The 18,293-nt window shown below is 52.0% G+C and overlaps 1 protein-coding gene across 4 annotated transcripts in view; it reads left to right on the top strand.

Moving 5' to 3' along the window:
- FLT4 (fms related receptor tyrosine kinase 4) overlaps positions 1-18,293 on the top strand; it is a 59,222-nt gene that overhangs the window by 19,455 nt on the left and 21,474 nt on the right. For all 4 annotated transcript variants that reach the window (XM_054079771.1, XM_054079773.1, XM_054079774.1 and 1 more), the window contains exons 2-10: positions 2,508-2,604; positions 8,634-8,908; positions 13,033-13,145; positions 14,064-14,226; positions 14,458-14,597; positions 15,304-15,472; positions 16,042-16,159; positions 16,780-16,931; positions 17,634-17,796. In XM_054079771.1, coding sequence (XP_053935746.1) covers positions 2,508-2,604; positions 8,634-8,908; positions 13,033-13,145; positions 14,064-14,226; positions 14,458-14,597; positions 15,304-15,472; positions 16,042-16,159; positions 16,780-16,931; positions 17,634-17,796 — 1,390 coding nt within the window. The remainder of the gene's footprint in view (positions 1-2,507; positions 2,605-8,633; positions 8,909-13,032; positions 13,146-14,063; positions 14,227-14,457; positions 14,598-15,303; positions 15,473-16,041; positions 16,160-16,779; positions 16,932-17,633; positions 17,797-18,293) is intronic.

Consider the following 18,293-nt stretch of genomic DNA (forward strand, 5'->3'; position numbering starts at 1 on the left):
GTCCCAGTGCTGGCTGCCAGCGGCGGGAGCGTCCCCAGCCCTGCGCCGTGGTGCTTTCGGAGGGAGCAGTGGTTCCTTTTCCTGTTGTACTCGCAGAGGTCCACGGACAGGATGCATCTGCAGGAATCCCACAGCCTCAACCTGCACAGATCGTACTTTTTCTTTCTTCCCCTCCACCCCCCGGCGTTGTTTGCTAACAGGTCACTAAGTGGCACGTGAAGGGAGGCAGGGAGTTATTTCTGCGGCTGTCCTGCTCCCCCCAAACCCAGTGGTGGGGCAGATGTTGTGCACAGCATCAGCTGAGAGGCTCCCACCAACCTGGACCCCTTTTTTCAGTGGTTCAAGCAAGGGGCATAGCTCCGGTTTTGAGCCCTGATTCAGCGCCTGTCACAGCCAGCCCTGGGGACTGCTGTGCCACGGTTTTGGGGACCAGCTTTCTGCACCAGCAGAACGAGACCGGTGCTGTGGCGAGCTCTGTCTTTTCCATTTTGGATTGAACACTGTGGGGAGCGATGGGGCAACCCCAGCCGCTGGCCAGAGCGATGGACCAGCAGTCTGTGGCCATCTGGAGAGGGGTGTTTTCATTGGGATAAGCGTGTCCAGTGTTAATAGGAAATGCAGCTTAACGGTCAGATTCCTCCCCTCTCCCCCTTTTTTTTTTAATAAGCCTGGTTACATTTTGAAGGGATTTTACCAAAAATGCGCTCATTTATTTTCGCAGCCCCAGGGCACATTTTTTGTGTGTGACATCTGACGTCCCCTCCCTCAGGAAAGGGGAGGTTGGAGGCACGAGGCAGAGTGTCCTCCATGGGGGCCAAGCGCCGCCTGGTCTCAGGGGCCGTGGTGACGCCAGCCCGACTCGTGCGTTGAGTGACAAATGATGGCTGTTGTTGCTCTTGTCATTGAGAGAGGGGGGTCTGTAGGATGGGCCGTGGAGAGTGGGACCCCCACGCAGGCAGAGGTGGGCTGGGATGGTCCCTGGACTGATGCCGCCTCATGCGAGCGAGGGAAGAGGAGGCAAGAGATGGCAGGGGGAGATGGCCAATGCCCCGCTGTTGCCATGGGGGCAGCCGCAGGGACGGCCACCTCGGAGCCGCGCGCAAGCGGGAAGGAAGTGGAGAACAATCAGGGAGAACAAGGCTGGCGGCCCTGGCCTGGCTGTGCCGGCGGTGCCGCTCAGCACGTCCTTCTACCACCGCATCGCCCCCTTGGCAGACCCTCCTGGTGGCGGTGGGCACCTCTGCTGCCTCATGGACGTGGCTCCTCATGCTTCCCCTCAGCATCATTGTGTCAGAAGGGCTGGTGGCCATTTGGTGTCTCCTGGGGCAGGTTTCCCCATAGAGAAACATCCATCACATGGCTTCACCACAGGGCTTCCAAGTCCTGAGGCCACAGTTTTGAAGGAGAGGCATCATATGGCATTCCTGCCACTTTATGAAACCCATGGAAACACCACATCCTCGAGACCTCTCCCTCCCTGCCAGATCTCTCCCAGAAATGGGTTTGAATGTTAGGCGAGAAGGAAATGGACGTGCACAGAACAAGTTGCAAAAATCTCACGTTTCTGTAGAAAAATTGAGCTAGCAACATATTTTTGCATTCTTTTCTTCCTTAGCATTTAGCATCTACCTGAGTCACAGCTTCACATTTCGCAACTTGGATTTTTTTTCTTCTATTTCTGGTTAGTTTGCTTGCTTTTTTCAGTCACCGAGACTTTTCTTTTCAATTATCTCATGTTTCCAGAAGCTGTAGTTCTAAGATAAAGATCACAAAGTAATGACAGTCAGCAACACTGTGCTAATGAAAAACAACGGGTGCATCTCTGAGGGTAACCGGTACGTCGAGATGTTTTGTCCATGAGGAGCTCACTTAGGGTGCGTGTCTGGCATGCCGGAGATGCAAGAACATGAGAAGTGGGACTCTCCCAGACAAAAGCTGGGAGAAGTGCATGATAATGTGTTTAACTGCCCATCCTTGAGCCTGGATAATTTCATTTCTGGAATGCATGCCCAGCTGTGGTGCAGGGAAGGGGGCTGCTGTAATCCCCTAAGGTTTGGTCCTCTCTGAGTGCCTGCCTGTATCGGAGAGTGCCTGGCAGAAGAAGGGCATTCAGGGAATGCCTGCTGGCTTCTGAGAGCATCTCTGTACAAATGGAAGACTTTTGCATTAGTAGTATGAGGGCAGATGGATTTTTGTCCCCTGATTACAGCAAACTACATGTGTATAGAAAAATCTCCTACCAGATTCCCTACAGTTATCAGATAAGATAATTTCTAAGCAGTAGTCTAAGTAAACTCAATCTCACTCACCTGGTGAGGAGTGGCCAAACCTGGATTCCCTGATTTCTGGTCTTCCCTTCTTTTTCTGTCCCTCATATGTGCTCAGTCTGTCTATCTGATGTTTCCTTCAAGAGGCTTTTTCCCTCCCCGGGTTCGTGATGCCAAGCTAGCTGCTACCCACAGACCAGCAGATGTCTGCATCATCCCCTTTCTCCTTTCTCTCCACAGATTTGGTGAGCAGCTATTCTATGACCCCCCCGACTCTTAGCATCACCGAGGAGGAACACGTCATCAACGCCAGGGATACACTGACTGTCACCTGCAGGTAAGGTGCACGGCTCTGCCCAGGCTGCTCATACCTGGTAAGTGTTGGAGGACCAGGCAAGGACAGCCCACTGTGGAGATCTGGGCTGCAGCACACCTGCAGATCAGCACGGCTGGCTGGAAATCTGCCACATTCACCAAGTGTGAATTCATCTAATTAATTAATTGAAAAAGAAGCTGAGGATGTCTCAGAGGAGACAGTCCTGACCTCTGCTGTAGTCTCCAAGGCAGAAGGAAGGTAAAGATACATTTGCATGATCTGATAGCTTCCTTGTAAGTTCTTTAGGGAAGATGGGCTTCCTACCTCTCCTTGTCTTTCTCTGATGCTGCTTATTCTCACCTCCTCAGGGGGTGCTAAGGTTGTAGTTCTGGTTTCTACATCTAGCAGGTCATTTTGAGGCACGTGGAGAAATATCCTTGGGAGAGGGGAAAGGCTGTGCTTGGTGGTGGCTGTGGGAAGCTGCCAGCTTTCTAGGACGGTGGGACTTAATGCTCTGCCTTGTACACATCGGGGTGAAGAGTAAACCCTGGCCTGGTCAGGTGAATAATTCTGTGTGAGGAGGTGGAGAATCTCCAATTGGTTTGGAGGCTATGGCTCTGAGAAGGTGATGTGCTGGAACTGATTTATCCCATGCTTGGATGTTTGGCTGTACATGTTCAGTACTACGCTCTATCTTGGAAATAAACAAGTGAGAGAATTGACCAAGGTCAATTTTCCTGACAAAGCTGGAGTTTCCCTTCAGCAGCTGAAAGCAGATCCCTGCTGGGGATCGGAGTGTAGGGCCCAATGAGGGTATAAATTCAGCGTGGGCCTCAAATGGGTGTTTCTCAGTGTTATATATAGCCACAAAGCAATTACTGCAAACACTTGGCTGGCATTGTGTTCATGTCTTGTCAAAAGCATATTTAACTTTTCCTGGAACAGATGGCATTGCTTTACTTTGTGAATCAGTTCATAGCCAGGGGAGAGGGACAGAGGAAAGGTTGTTGACAGCCGTACTAAACTGATTTCACTTGGTCTGGGAAGTTAGTCGGTTGTCAGCTTGTTCATAAGATGACCTGAGGAGCCATGGTGTGTGCTAGGTTGTGGGAAATGTGAGAGTTGGAGGACTGTGGTGAGCTGTAGAGCTGCTGTGGGGGGCATAGAGGAAGAGGAAGGTAACTAGAGGCTCTGCCATGGCAGTTCTCTCCACAGAGGGCTGGAGGAGCTGATGCTCTCTATCAAGACCTTGGAAAAGGGGAGATTTAGTGAGATTGTTCTGAATGAGCTTGTGATCAGGCCAGAACCCTTCTCAGCAGTGGCCCAGGGAGGGGCACAGAAAGTGGTTTCAAGGCTGTGTTGTTTGCAGATTGAGCCAAGGCTGAAGGACGTACAGAAGTTAGAGGTACAGTTAAAGAAAGTGTCTTCTGCATGAACATACCCACTTGGCACCATGAAGAGGAAAGCCTTTCTTTTTAGGCAACCCTCCTGTGAACTGGGAAGGGTGAGATTACACTTTCCTTGTGTGTTTGCTAGGTATTGATTAATATGAAGGAAAATCACATGAAGTGGAAAAAAAAAACCCAAAATCTTATTTGAACTGCAGACTCTGCATGGCCTGCCCTTGCAGGGAACATTGTACAAAGTACAGTCTCTTCAAGTGGCAGCAAGCTCCCTGTTTCCTGTTGCAGTGCCAAGGCTCATTAGGCAAAATCCGTACAGCATGCTGGTATGGAGACAGCTGAAATAAGGAGCATCCTTAACCCTCCCTCCCAGAGTCAGGACTGAACTGGCCAGTGGAAGGACAGCAGAGCCATCTGCAAACCGTACTAGAACCTGTGCACCCTCTGCCCACGTGCTCCTGCTACCCCAGATGTGCTCTTCTGACATTGTGCAGCGTCCTTCACACCATCCACAAGCAGATAAGACAGCATCTCCTGCGTGGCTCAGAGGTTCACCTTCTTCCCCGGAGCTCTCAAGCCTGTGTTTGTCTAATGTCTTTAGGAGAGGATTTTGACTGTGGAACGCTAATACTCAGTTTGAATGAGAAGTAACTCTTTCCTGATCCCTGGATCTCTAATTACACCCAGCTGCTTCTGCAACCTCTTCTCTGGGCGATGGCCTGCCCTGGGAAGACCTGGCTTGGGTTAATGGGAGCTGAAGGGAAAAACATGCAGACCACCAAGAGAACAGGCAGAGGAGAGGATGATGGGGCAGGGTAGGGCAGAAACAAATATGAAATAAAACCCAGGATCCAGGGATTCCCTGCTGAGCATCGTGGTGGAGGTGGCTTCAGTCTGACCCTGGTCTTCCCCTGAGAACAATGTCCTCTGGCTGCTCTTTGAGCTGCCCTGGAGCCAGGAGTATGGGCCTGCTTGAAGCAGTGCTGCAACAGAAAGCTGAGTTCAAAACCCCCCACGTGAGAGTCCTTGGAGACCTTTCAGGCTTCACCCACTGAGCGTGAGAGTCTCGCAGCCGACCGCACTCTCAGGCTCCCTTGCAGCAGCCCGGATCTCACACACTCACAGCTCTGCAGCCCCCCTCCTGCTCCACAGCCCACCTAACCTTATCAGCGACCAGAGTGCATGCCAGGCCATGGGATAAGCAAAGCCGCTGGAGCTGGGCGTGCTTCACAGAGACCCAAAGAAACCTCAAACCCATAAGCCCCCAGATGCTGGGGCTCTGCTTTTCCAAATGGCATCGCATGCAAGAGTGTTCCCCCATCACCCAGTGCAAGACAACCTGGAGAAGTCCAGAGGGAGCAAGGGACCTGTGTAGGAGCATCCACCAAAATACAGATCACGCCAGGCTGGGTGAGAGCCCCAGTGAGGTTTTGATCGACGCACGTGGCAGAGCAAGGCAAAGGGACCGATGCCCACATGGACAATGCATCTTTTATTGCCTCCTATCATGAGAAGGAAGGAAGGAAAGAATATTGTGAAACTCTGCATTCATGCCCTCAGCAGCCTGCACTGGGGGAAAGCAGAGAGCTTGTGCTGTTCCAGCTTGTGAATGTTGGAGCAAAGCCCACAGCAGCCGGCTGCACAACAGCAGAAACCTCCGGCGGGATCAGCTGGTCCTGGCTGTGCTGGCCCAGCCCCAGCCATCCCATCCTCTCCCATCCCATCCTGCAGATGCTGAGCACTCAGGTGGACATGGATTGTCACCCGGCCATGGTATTTAGAAAAAGAAGGGCAAGGATGTGCTGTGCTGCCCAATGAGTTGTTAATAGAGCTGACTCGCAGGTGCTTGCGGATGCACAAACCCTACTCTGGCAGAGAGGAAATATTTGACCCCAGAGCCCTCTTGGCTCTCATGGAGGAAATGAGCTCTGTGGCAGGGCTGAAGGATCCCAAGGACACGGCAATGCCCCGCTATGCCTGCTCCGGAGCAGTGTCTGAGGACACACAACACCTGCTGCTCTTTCCTACATGTGTATGACTGCCGTGAGCATCCTCTGTGGTGCTGAGGGGGGATCTGTCTTATCCCAGCTAAGCCACAAAGCCACAGCCGGTTTTGCCCATCATACTACGCTTGAGAGCTTCAGAGAGGATTGAAGAGAAGTGGTGCCAATTGCAATGTCTCCCTTGAAGAGCATCTGTCCTGAAGAGATTTAGGAAAACAGCTGTGGAGAAGCCTACAGTGCATCTGTTTCCAGCTGGCATCAGCAGGCTCCATCACCCTGAGGCACATTATCACAGAGCTGAAAGAAAACAACTTGGGAACAAATCTTTGAAGGTGACAGATAGGAGGGAGCCATCCAAAACTGCTGCCTGGACCTTTCCCAAATGAAGAGGGTGGATTCAGCTCAGCCTTCTTCTGGCCCTCTTAACACACCAGCAATGCTAACTTGGATTCACATTAATGCCTACACCTCCTGTGTCCTCACTGGCTCTGGTCGAGCAGTACATGATGCAAGGAATGTAGTTTAGAACCTCCAGCAGGCTGGTTGGCAGGTCTGTTTGTACTGGCCCATCCGTGTTTATATAAATATGTGTCACTCAGCTACCGCCGGCCTTGATGATTAATAAAACAAGTGGATCTGATAATGCGTGAAAATCCCAGTGGGTAAACAAACAGAAAGCGGAAACAGTGGAGACTTGTACAATTACCTTGCTCCCCATGGAGCACCAAAAATGCTGAGCAAACGCAAAGGGTTCCTTTGTGCAGTCGGGGTGTGAAGCTCTCGGCTCTGGGTTGAGAGTGGGGCCAACCTCATGGTCTGCCTAGAGCAGCAGAGCGATGTGCATGGCAGAGGCCACTGGGTGTTACTGATTTGGTGATCAGATTTACTATTATTTTTCCTTGTACATGCATAGCATGGAAAAACTCAAAATTCAAGAGTCTTATTTTTACTTAAGTGTTTGTGAGACTCTGATCCTTCAGAAAAGCCTGCCGTGATTCATGGACAAAAGCCGCTGGAGGTGTCCTTTCAGACCTGCCTTGGGCACCAATGGCATTTTTATTGAATGCAGGAGTTTGAGCTGGAAGAGAGGGGCTGTGTGGATGTCCCCAAGGGCATGTCCTTGCCTCCAGAGCCCTTGTGCTTGGTGACACGGGGAGAGTGTGGCACACTCTCCAAACATCCGCGGTGAGCTTGGATGCAGGAGCTGGATGAGAGCAAAGTCTGCAGGAAGACAAATCAGCTGCTGAAGACAAACACAAAGGGGCAGGTCTTTCCCCCATGCTTGGACAGAAATCCTGTCCTTATTGCGTCTGAGCCTTTGTGGCCTCGGATGGCACCTTATCTCACTTCCTCCTTGCTGTCCCTTGCTGGATCCAGCTATTGGAGATGGTCACAGTCTGGCTGCGCTTAAAAGCATCTGCCCACAGAGCTGCCCTGACAGAGGAGCTGCGTGTGCCAGCACGCCTAGTCCCAACTTGCATAATAGATGAACCCAGTTTCCCCTAATAGAGCAAATGGTGCTGACAAAAGGCCATTTTTACCCCCACAGCTGTCTCTTGCGATATCTTCTTTTTCTCCCCACTTTTTTTTTTTTTTCCACATTCTTAAGTGACTTTTAGCTACACTGGCAACCTTTCAAGTGGGGATGAGGCCTTCCTCTGTAAGGGGCTCTGATTTCACAGAAGGAAACTTCCAGCCCGGAATAAAAGCTTGTTTTGTTTGTAGTAAACAAGTGCAGATATAGCAATGTACGCGTGTGCGTACATGTGCATAACCAAGCCTCCCGCTCCAGAGATCCTTGACTATATATAAATACACACATGCACAGGCTGCCTGGGGGTTTCTTGCAGTTCCTGGACTTTTCCCTTTGTCTTTGGGCTATTGGTGAACAGGCTCCATGGTCGTGCCCTCGGAGGGATGTCTGTAGCTCAGTGTCTGCAGAGGTGGGAAGGCGAGCGTGCTGGGGGGCTGAAGGCGCTGCAGGGCGCTGTGCAGAGCAAAGGAACCCCCTCCTGCAGCAGCAGGGAAGGAAATAGAGCTGGCAGCTGGACAGACAGCGATCAGCTGAGCCTCCCCTTGTTTTCTCCTTGCTGTCTCTTATTCCTGACTCCCTCCTGCTTTTCTCTTTCTCATTTTCTTCCCAATCTGCTCTCCTTCCTTCATGCTCCTTCCCACTCCATTCATATCACCACGAGCCTCAGCCTGCTGCTGCACCGAGACAAGGGAGCTCATCACGTCCATGTGTTTTATTAATGGCCCTGGATCCTTTTTATAATGAGAAGGAATAAAGAATAAATGGAGCCTAAAGGCCCTTTGTGATTCCCTGTCCCAGCATTAGTACCAACAGGACAAAGTCATGGCAGGGAGAGACCCACTTGTGTGTGGGCTGATACCTTAGAGTCTACCACGGCCAGAGAGGTGGCCCAGGGAAAAGAATGAGCCTGTGCTTGCCCGGTGCTTATTGAAGATGCTTTCCATCTCCTTGAGCTTGTATTTCTCCTTGGAGGATGGCTGTTATACCACGCCTCAGCCCAAGAGCAGTGGCCAGAGACTGGCTGGGCCACGTACAGGTGTGTGTGGAGTCACACAGGATATCTAAACCTTTCTGCATTCAAAGCTAATTCATCTCTTTGCTCATGTCTAGAGGCCAGCACCCCTTGGAGTGGTCGTGGCCCGGCGGCAAGGTGGACCCTGCTGGGAAGGAGAAGGAAACTGAATTGGTGGCCTCTGCAGCCCCCAGCAGCGGTTGGGCAATCCGAGAAGAAGACTGTGAAGGGACGGGCACAAAGCCGTACTGCAAAGTGCTGGTGCTGACGGAGACGCAGGCGAATGACACAGGCTACTACCGCTGCTACTACAAGTACATTGATGCCAAAATCGAGGGCACCACAGCAGTCAGTGCCTACGTGTTTGTGAGAGGTAAGAGCCATCGGCGGTGCGCACCTTCGGGCTGGGCGACCTCAGGGGCAGCGTATGCACCAGCAGAGTATCAGCAAGATTAGAAAGCCCAACGTGCCCCCGCAGCCTCCCAGAGCAGAGCATGGCTGTGGCAGGCTGGGGGAAGAGGCCAAGGGCTGGCTCCCAGCACTTCGAGGGAATCAATATCCGTCCACTTCTGGGGAATGGCAGCAGCGCCTGGGATTCAATTATGTCCCAGCCTGGGGGCATTGCTCCAGCCAGGCTGGAATGCAGGAATTTAAGGAGTGAGAACCAGGCCTCAGAGACGTTCCACCACTAAAAAAAGCACAAGAGTTAGCTTCTGGGCAGCTGGAGGCTCTCCGAGATGCTAGTGGCTAGGGATGGTAATGTTCCATAAAGCTGAGATTGAGAGAGGAGCGGTACAAACATTCCGTGTGCAGCCGCTTCTTGTCCCCAGGGCTGGATGTCCCTGGAGCTGCTCCACCATGGCAGATCCAGATGTTCTTCTCCACGCTGCCTGTGCAGAGGCTGCCCGTGCAAGCAGGGTTCGGAGATGTGGTTTGGAGGAGGGCTATTCCCCAGGCTTGGAGACAGAACCTCAGCTCAGCAAGTGGCTACAGAGCCAATACTCCGCTTCTCTGTGCCCCAGGGGCTCCTCCTCTGCTGTCTCCTCCACTGCTCACAGCATGCTCCAGCAAGATAAACGAGCGCGGTCCCCTGGAAACAGTTGGCTGAGCTATTTCTCTTTCCGCCCCCATTTAATAGTTGGTGCAGTTGTCACGAGCAGGTCATGACATACAAAATGCATTTTTCAGAAGTCCCAGGGCAAAGCCAGATTTGCCTCTGCAACTATGCAGGGACAAATCGGAGAAGCTGGGCAGCTGCTGGAGGGGAACTGTTTGGGCAATTACCTCCTCTTTCTGTGGGTTCTGCTGTCCATCCTGAAACATCCCTGGATCCCAGATGTGTTGTGAGGAGATATCAGTGAGTTGGGCAGGGGTGCTCAGACACTCTAGAGTGTTGTAGCAGGAGGCAGACAGAGAACTTCTTACATGCACTGAAATTAAGCACAATCTAACAGGCTTACATGCAGGGAGTGCTTTTGCAAGAGCCGGATTTTCCTTGTGATCCAGCAAGTGCCACTTCCTTTGCCTACTTTACCACCTTCTCACACCTCCAGACTCATCTGCAGCTCAGGAATGGCTCTCCTGTTTACCAGAGAGCAGCAAGTGTACATGTGTTGGGTAGCTGAGGCAATAAATCTCACACTGTCAGGGCCCGTGGGACTTGTAGTGTTTGTGGACAGTGTGTGTGCAAAGGATCCAGCCAACACCTCACAGCGATGCTGTGCACATTGCTACACAGCACATGTTCGCACTCATTCCGGTCAGGCTGTACCCTGTTATGGCTATCAAACATCCAGGAAACCTCAGAATCCCCCTTTCCAGACAGGACAGGCTTTCAGGCAGGAGAAGGGACATGTCAGGAAAACCCAGGCATACGGTAACTGTGCAGAACATCCAGATAAAGCCCTGCTTGTTCCTGTTGAACTGGGCTACAGTGTGAAGCTGTCCTTAGAGAGCTTGGAAGGGCTGATGTAAGTGTCAGGAATGTTTGCAGACAGCATGATCAGACCACAGATTTATCCATCAACCTCATTTCTCATGTTAAGAGCTTGGTGGAATTCCCAGGAACAAAATATCTGTACTTGGCTGGGAAAATGGGTTCTTCTGTATTTTACCTGCAGCTCAATTCTCAAGTGAACTCTCCATGCATATGTCTCATTTCCCATGTGTGTGGTTAGGTGTGTATTTTATTGCAGCTACAGACAGTGCTGTAAACATAGAGAATGCCTCATCAGGGTGGAATAGGGTATGAACAGCCCTCATCTCGTAAGACTTAGCATATATTAATGAAGAAGATGCTAAATTATTCCCACCGGTCCCATTAAGACAGCCTTACAGAAAATATGTGATGTGGTCAGAGAGGGGAGTTGGTGTATGAATCACAAGCTCATTGGCAGCAGGACCAGCCCAGTAAATCAGTTAGTTCTTGGCTGCCATCTGAGCTTGGAGGGGACCTCATAGTCTCTCACCTCTGGCTGTTGTGCACCTCCTCCCTCTCACATGCCCAGAGCTCCAGAGAAGAATTAGGAACGTGTTCACACTCGGAAACAGATCTGTGATTTCAGAAGACGGCTATCCTGTGACAGCACAGAACCTCAGGAAATAAAGACAAGAGTTCCCTGCGCAACCCATATATTCGTGAGAGCCGACCAACGCGTTTCCTGTGCGTGGCTGTAGAAAGCTTCACGCAGAGCAGGGCTTTGCAGCATGGATGTCACTGAAACAACAACTTTACAGACCAAAAATTGAAGGAATTCCCTTATACCCTTAACAGTGTGAGCACTGGCTTTGTCCCACTGTGGTTTGAACGGTAGGATGCCTAAATGGGGATCATTACCCCTTTTATCGTTGATTTGTCATTTCAGATGGTCGTCTTTAGGGGTTGGGTAGCAGAGGAAAAGAGCCTCAGGCTGCACAGACATCCTCGTGCAACAGTCCCTTTAAATCAATGGTTTAGCTGCAATCCAAGTGAATATAGAGTAGCCTTTAAGGCCACTGAGATAATTTATTCTGATTCCAGCATACCAGAAGCTATAAGATCTCCCCTTGTAGGTCTCTGGGGCAGCCCCACCACCTTCTTATGGAGCCCCCTTCACCCAGGAGAGAGTTTCCATGAACAAAGCCAATCACAACCGCATGCTGGGTGGGCATTTCTAAAGGCAGCTCTTACAGAGGAAAGACGCTGTCAATATCAGCCATCAGAGGCACTCTGTATTCAGAGCATCCTGTGCCGTGTGTGTCCCTGTGGAAATTGGCAGGCAGGGTCTGATATTCCAGAGGGCACCAAGCAGCCTCACAGTTCATTGTCTCTTCTTCCAATTTTGTCTTCATCCTATTTAGTCAACCTGAGTGACCTGTTTGGGAGAATTCAAAGAGTATATAAAACATTCAAAACAAAATATTGATTTCAAAGTAAGGTATTGTCCAGCAGACAGGTAAGAAGGTGCCCCAGCAGCAGCTGTCATGAAGTACTGCAAGGCAAACCTCATCCTTCCTACTTTCTGACCAGCCATGGCTTGGGATAAAGTGTATTTTGCAGCTTGGTCTCACCAGCTCTTTCCAGCTTACCTGAGAAGGAACCAGAAATGAGGTCTATGCTGCACAGTGAGTTGCCATCTCTTTGGGATCAGGCTGGACTTTGTGCTCTGTGTCTGGATGGTGCCTGGCAGGACGGGTCAGGACCATCTCTTTTGTACAATGCCATCAACTCCTTTTCACCATGGAGCCTTGCATGGCCTTGTCTCGTTTGACACAGGCAACGCACTGAGCAGGACGGGGCAGCCCCTTTTGCAGACACGTTGCTTCTTGGTGCTGGCTCTGCTTGGAGCTCAGTGCAACGCCCCTGGCCTTGCTAAGTCATTTCACTGATTAGTTTTGGGTGGTTTTGCTCTTCCTGTCAATATTTGTGCTTGCGGCAGTGGGGTGGCAGCCCTGGAAAGCTCAGCTCATCTGTTTATCTGCCGGCTGGGATGGCTGCAGGATGACATCTACATACCATTCCACTGCAGATCACTTCCTCGCCCTGGAAGGTCGCGCTGCCTGCTGCTGCACCAGGGCAGCACAACCCCGCACCGTCCCTGCCCCAGGGCCGCGTGCAGGCACCAGCTGGGCAGGCGCTGAGCCCAGGACGAACCACACCGGTTTCACAAAGGGTCATACCCAGGCAGAGACCATGAGGGGGCCAGGAAACAGGAGGTCATTTCCAGCACTGCCCAAATGTCACACAAACGCCACTCCACTGGTACTGTGTTTGATGCAGAGGAGCTGGTTGGCCCAGGCGCCCGCCTCGGCTACTCCTTTGGAGTTCCCGAGCTCCAGGTGTCTCCTCTGGCTGCTGCTCATTGCGGATGGGGCTGTCCAGTTCAGTGCTACTGCCTCTGTGAAGATCATGTTGTGTTAAAGAAAGCCAGAAAACCTCCTTTTCTTCTAGTTGGTCCCTCTTTCATGGTGTTTTCTTGCCTCTGTTTAGTTGTTTTTCTCCTTATATCTCTTCTTCAGATTTTGAACAGCCATTTATCAACAAGCCGGAGACCCTCCTCATCACCAAGAAGGAGAACACTTGGGTACCATGCCTCGTGTCCATCCCGGATCTTAACGTCACACTGATCTCGGTGAGAGCCTGGCCAGTGGGAGACTCTGGCCTGAGGTGTATTGCATTTGTTCTGTGCTTGTAATTGCCTGACTGGAAGCAGGACAGGCGCTGCCAGGAATGGAAAATGCATGGGATAAATTTTCCATGGAAAGTACAAGCCCTTGGTTTCCTCATTTTATTTGCTGGTTGAAGTTTGCCGTCCAGTTCCCTTGGGTAGACCCCACGGGTTTCCTGCCAACCTTGCTTCTCTTCCCTGGAGCTCTATGAAACAAAACCAGACTTTGTTTCAATCCCGTTTCCCCAGAGCATCCCCTGTTTGCTTTAATCTCTGTGATCTACAAACCTTCTCGGTGGTCAGCATCACTGCAAGGGAGGAGGCTGCAGCCCTGGGGCTGATGACTAAAAACAACTCTGTTATCAGTTTGCTTGTGCCTTTTTTGGTTTTTTCCCTCTTTTTTTCTGGTTTTTTGTTTTTTTTTTTTTTTTTACAATGCAAATACATCCTTCCAGGATGAGTGTTACAATTGTACAAAGGCCTCCAGGGACATGCTGGGGGCCACGGGCCTTTCCCTTGCCGGGGAAGGACACTACTCAAGGTCAGCACTCATCCCGGTGAGGCTGATGTTTGGGACATCAGCATCAATTTCCTTAGCTATCTCTACTAGTTTCCATTCCTGGAAGTCTCTGGCTCACTCTGCAGATGGAGAGGCTCATGGTGCAGGATACGGCTGCTCAACTGCTCAGGGTGTAGGGGAGGCCGCAATTCCTAGATGACAAACCCTGCTGGGGAGAGGGCGGGAGGCCAGCACAGCATGATGCTGCATCGTTTCTTCCCACAAAAGGGATACGTTAGCCGACGCAAAGCCTGGAAGGGATGGGGTGGGATGGGAACGTTGTTACCTTCTTATTTCAGTTGGCTAAATGTTAATTTTTCCAGCAAAATTCCTTCATCCACCCTGACGGGAAAAGCACTTTCTGGGACAACAAGAAGGGGATGCAAGTACCCACACACTTGATCAGAGACTCCTTGTTCGTCCAGTGTGAGACTGTTATTGACAAGAAGGTCTTCAAATCCAATTTCTTCATCATCCATATAGCAGGTGAAGATTTTGGGTTGTGCAAGGGGCAGTTTGGATGGTTCTGAAATCAGTCAGTATGGCTCATGGGGTTGTTATGGTCTTCTTTAGCTGCAGAGACTCTGCATGGTGCTTGTGTTTCCTGTGTGCCAGAGATAAACCAAGCAGCAGGAGGTTATACTCAAGCCTTCGGTAACTGCATAATCAAAGAGTTAATACATCAGAAATGTCTTTTTGTCGTCCCTTCTGTATCAGGGAGCGAGCTGTATGACATCCAGCTATATCCCAAGAAAGCCATGGAGCTCCTAGTGGGAGAAAAACTTGTCTTGAACTGCACAGTGTGGGCTGAGTTCAACTCCGGCGTCCGTTTCCAGTGGACTTACCCTGGCAAACAGGTACCAGCAAACAGAGCAGTTCCCCATGCACTCAACCACTTCCCTTTGAGTCATCCCCTCCTGCCCCTTCACTGTTCCACTTCACATGATTAGCAGGGCTCTGCTCCATGATCCAAACCATGCTATGCCCATCTCAGTGAGAGTGGTTTCCCATTTTTCTCTCCTGCAGCAGAAGGCAGGCAAAGGGAAGACCCCTTTTACTGACAGAAAGTACTCTCCCTGCTGAGGTGTTGCTCTGGGGCTCTCCTGTCTCCACTTCCACCAGTGCAAATTCAGAGCAAATGTTGTTAGTTTAAAAGGAGCTATTCTAGCCATGCAGCCCTAGTTCCCAACAGCCTGAGAGTGGTGGGTCTCTTCCGCACTGTGCTTTCCTGCTGTGGCAAGCTCTGGCTTTTGTGAACAGTGAGACAGAGGAGATCCCTGAGGGCATCACTCTGTTCACATACCTGTGAGGCTCCCAGCCTGGTTACTGGGCTGCAGATCTGAGCAGCTACAGATCATGTGCTGAGCTCTGACGCCAGCCCCAGTTGGTCAGTCACGTAGGGCTTGTTGCCTTTCCATCCCTGAGGATGGCAGTCAGTTGCAGAGGCTCCTGTCTGGTTAGAAGTGAGCACTGGACAGTGAGAAGCGTAGATGTGAGGAGCACATCTGCACAGCGTCATCCCGTTGATGTCTTTCATCCTCTTCTCTCTGCCATCTCACACAGACTCAGCGGGCAGTGACGGAGCCCGAGCGCCGGTCCCTGCAGACACACACAGAGCTCTCCAGTATCCTGACCCTCCACAACGTCAGCCAGCAGGACCTGGGCAAATACACGTGCACTGCCTCCAATGGCGCCCAGATGCTGGAGGAGAGCATCGATGTCATTGTGCACGGTATGGCACCTTCTGCTCCCTCGCGGAGCCACAGCCAGAGCCGAGCAATCCACAGACTACTGAGGAAGTGCTTGGCCCAAAGCTCAGTAAAGGGGCTCCTGCACCTCCATCCCATTCTGCTTTAGTGAGACCCAGCCTTCCTCCGGTCCCTCAGATGATGATAGAGAGATATGCAAACACCACATTGGCCCAAATGCTAGCGAGATGGCAGGACACACAGGTCTCGTGGCCCTGCAGCAGGTGCAGTGCTGCTGTGGCATGGCTGGGGAGCACCCGGCTGCTCGTGCACGAGGCACCATCGGTACTGGGCAACAGCCTTCTGGCAGCAGAAAGTCACGGGGCAGCACAGCCTCCCTGCAGCCCTGGTGGCTTCCAGCAGTGAGGCAGAGGCAGCTCTTCAGCTGCCAAAGTCTCAGCACTGGCCTGCCCAGTCTTGCCTGGCACCCGTTCCCTCCATCCCTCCCTCCTCTTCTGCTCCAGGGAACTGTCTGGTCCTTTGGAGAGCAGCAGAGCTTGGTGACAGCCTGTCCCTTTGTGCTTTCCTCCATGATTACCTTTTTTCCTTGCAGAAAAGCCCTTTATCAATGTGGAATGGAGGAAGGGCCCAGTGATAGAAGCCACCGCAGGAGATGAAGCCGTGAAGCTACCGGTGAAAGTCGTGGCTTATCCTCCACCGGACTTCCAGTGGTAACGCACCTTTCTTAGCCCAAGCCACTCTCTCCTCTCCTCCTTCCCTCTGCCAAGTAAGGAAGCCTAGCCTGACCTCTCTGCCGGGTCCCTCTGTGGTCAAAATTGTTCTAAATATCACTTTCTCCCACCTGAGAGGGTCATTTCTCCAATCTACCCTGGCTGTCAGCTTCACAGCTTGGGTCAGGAGGTGATGAGGCATAGGGGAAAAGCAGCAAAGGTCCTGGCCTGACTTGGCAGTTCTGCACTGTCTGGAGAGGACAAGTGGAGCTCCCACAGGATCTGCCCCTCTTATCCCCCGGCACTGGGGATCACAGCTGCCCAGAGGAGTGAGAGAAAGGGCCAGGTTGTGCACAGCATCATGCTGCACTTCCTCAAGAGCTCTGGGAGCTTTGCATCCCCTCTCAGGGCAGAGCTATGATGTTCCTGACCCCACATACATCTGTCAAGACAATGTGTAGACTCCAGTCCAGGGAAAGCCCAGGGGTGTCTCCAGAGAGGTCCCCAGCACTAGCAAGGGTCACCTTGACTGTGCTGTAGTGGGGACCAAGAAACCCCTGCCCAGCTGCCGATGGGACACTTCCTCCCTATGGCTGCATTTTCTCTCTGCCTCCCTGCAGGTACAAGGACGGGAAGCTAATTCCCAAGCAATCTCAATCTTCAATGCAGATCAAGGATGTGTCGGAGCAGCATGCTGGGACGTACACACTGGTTCTGAGGAACAGGCTGGCAGGGCTGGAGAAGCGCATCAGCCTCCAGTTAATTGTCAACGGTAAGGGCTGGGGCCAGGGAGAGAATGCTGAGCCCATGGCCCCAGCCTCTGGGCTGCTCCGACACCAAGTCCTCATTGCTGTCCTAAAGAAGTTGGTAACTACATCATCTCCTTCTCCCTCATTGGTGAGGGATGATGTGGCTACAGCCAAGCTGGTTCCTTGTGGCCTGAGTGATGTGGCACAGGAGCAGGGCTCGGGACACTGAAGTTTTGTTGCATTGCACTGGGCAGGATATGTGGGACCTGCTGCTGAGGGTGGTTGTGACTGATGCAGGCTTGTGGGCAGAGCAGCTGCAGAACACACGGAGCCTGGAATTGAAGCAGTTCCTCTAGGTGGAAGCTCCCAGGGAGTCTTCCTCTGGCAGAAACCAGTCCCTGTTGTGCAGGACCCACATGTCAGCACAAGAAGTGCTGGTAGGGTGCTGCTGCTTGGAGGTTTGTCTCCAGCAGGTGCTGTAGCCCTGTGCCAGGAGCTGCTAGACAGTGCTTTGAGCCGTGCTGGACAGTCACATTCTGCAGAGGAAGGAGAAATGGTGTCACTTTGAATCTGCCTAAGTATAATGTGCTCTGCCTTGCAGACCTGAGCTCCCCGGGAGCTGCGCTGAGAGCCGTAGTGCTTTAGTGCCCAGTCTCCCTATCAATGGGCCTGGGGATGCAACGGCTGAGCCATGGCCGCTCACGGTGTCACTCTGATCCTTACAGTTCCTCCGCGCATCCATGAGAAGGAAGCCTCTTCCCCAAGCATCTACTCCCGGAGGAGCCCCCAGGCCCTCACCTGCACGGTCTATGGCATCCCAGCACCGGAGGTAATCCAGTGGCAGTGGAGGCCTTGGATGCCCTGTCGGATGTTCTCCCGACGCAGCCTGTAAGTGCCATTTCTTCCAATACCCATGTCTTACCAGATCACCAGCATGTCATTATGGGCTTCTTGGGCACCGTAGCTGTGTCACAGGCCCTGTCTCGCTTTTGCTCTCCCAGCCGTGATGTGGTAAGAGGAGGACAGTGCCAGCACCATATGCCCGCTTGCCCTGCAGAGAGGCAGAGCAGAGCCCACCAAAGGCACTTGTGTTCCACGTGGGGTTTTATTCCACCTGGCTGGTCCCAGACACCAAGTGCTTCTACAGCTTTCTCTGCCTCCTCAGCCATCTGCATCCAGCAGGGGGTGTCCATGGCCCTGCCACACCTCACAGCACCTGCATTAACACCACTGACCAGTGTTCTAATGGGGAAACTGAGGCAGACTGCAGGAGAAATTGTCACAGCCCCTTGTTGAGACCTTGCAAGAGCAGCGGAGCCTCACTCCATTCCTGCCCTAAGGTCCCTGGGTTTTTTTGGTCCTTTGCCTTCTGCTGGCTAATGATG

Source organism: Cuculus canorus, chromosome 14, assembly GCF_017976375.1.
Source record: "Cuculus canorus isolate bCucCan1 chromosome 14, bCucCan1.pri, whole genome shotgun sequence".
In the NCBI taxonomy this organism is placed as follows: domain Eukaryota; kingdom Metazoa; phylum Chordata; class Aves; order Cuculiformes; family Cuculidae; genus Cuculus; species Cuculus canorus.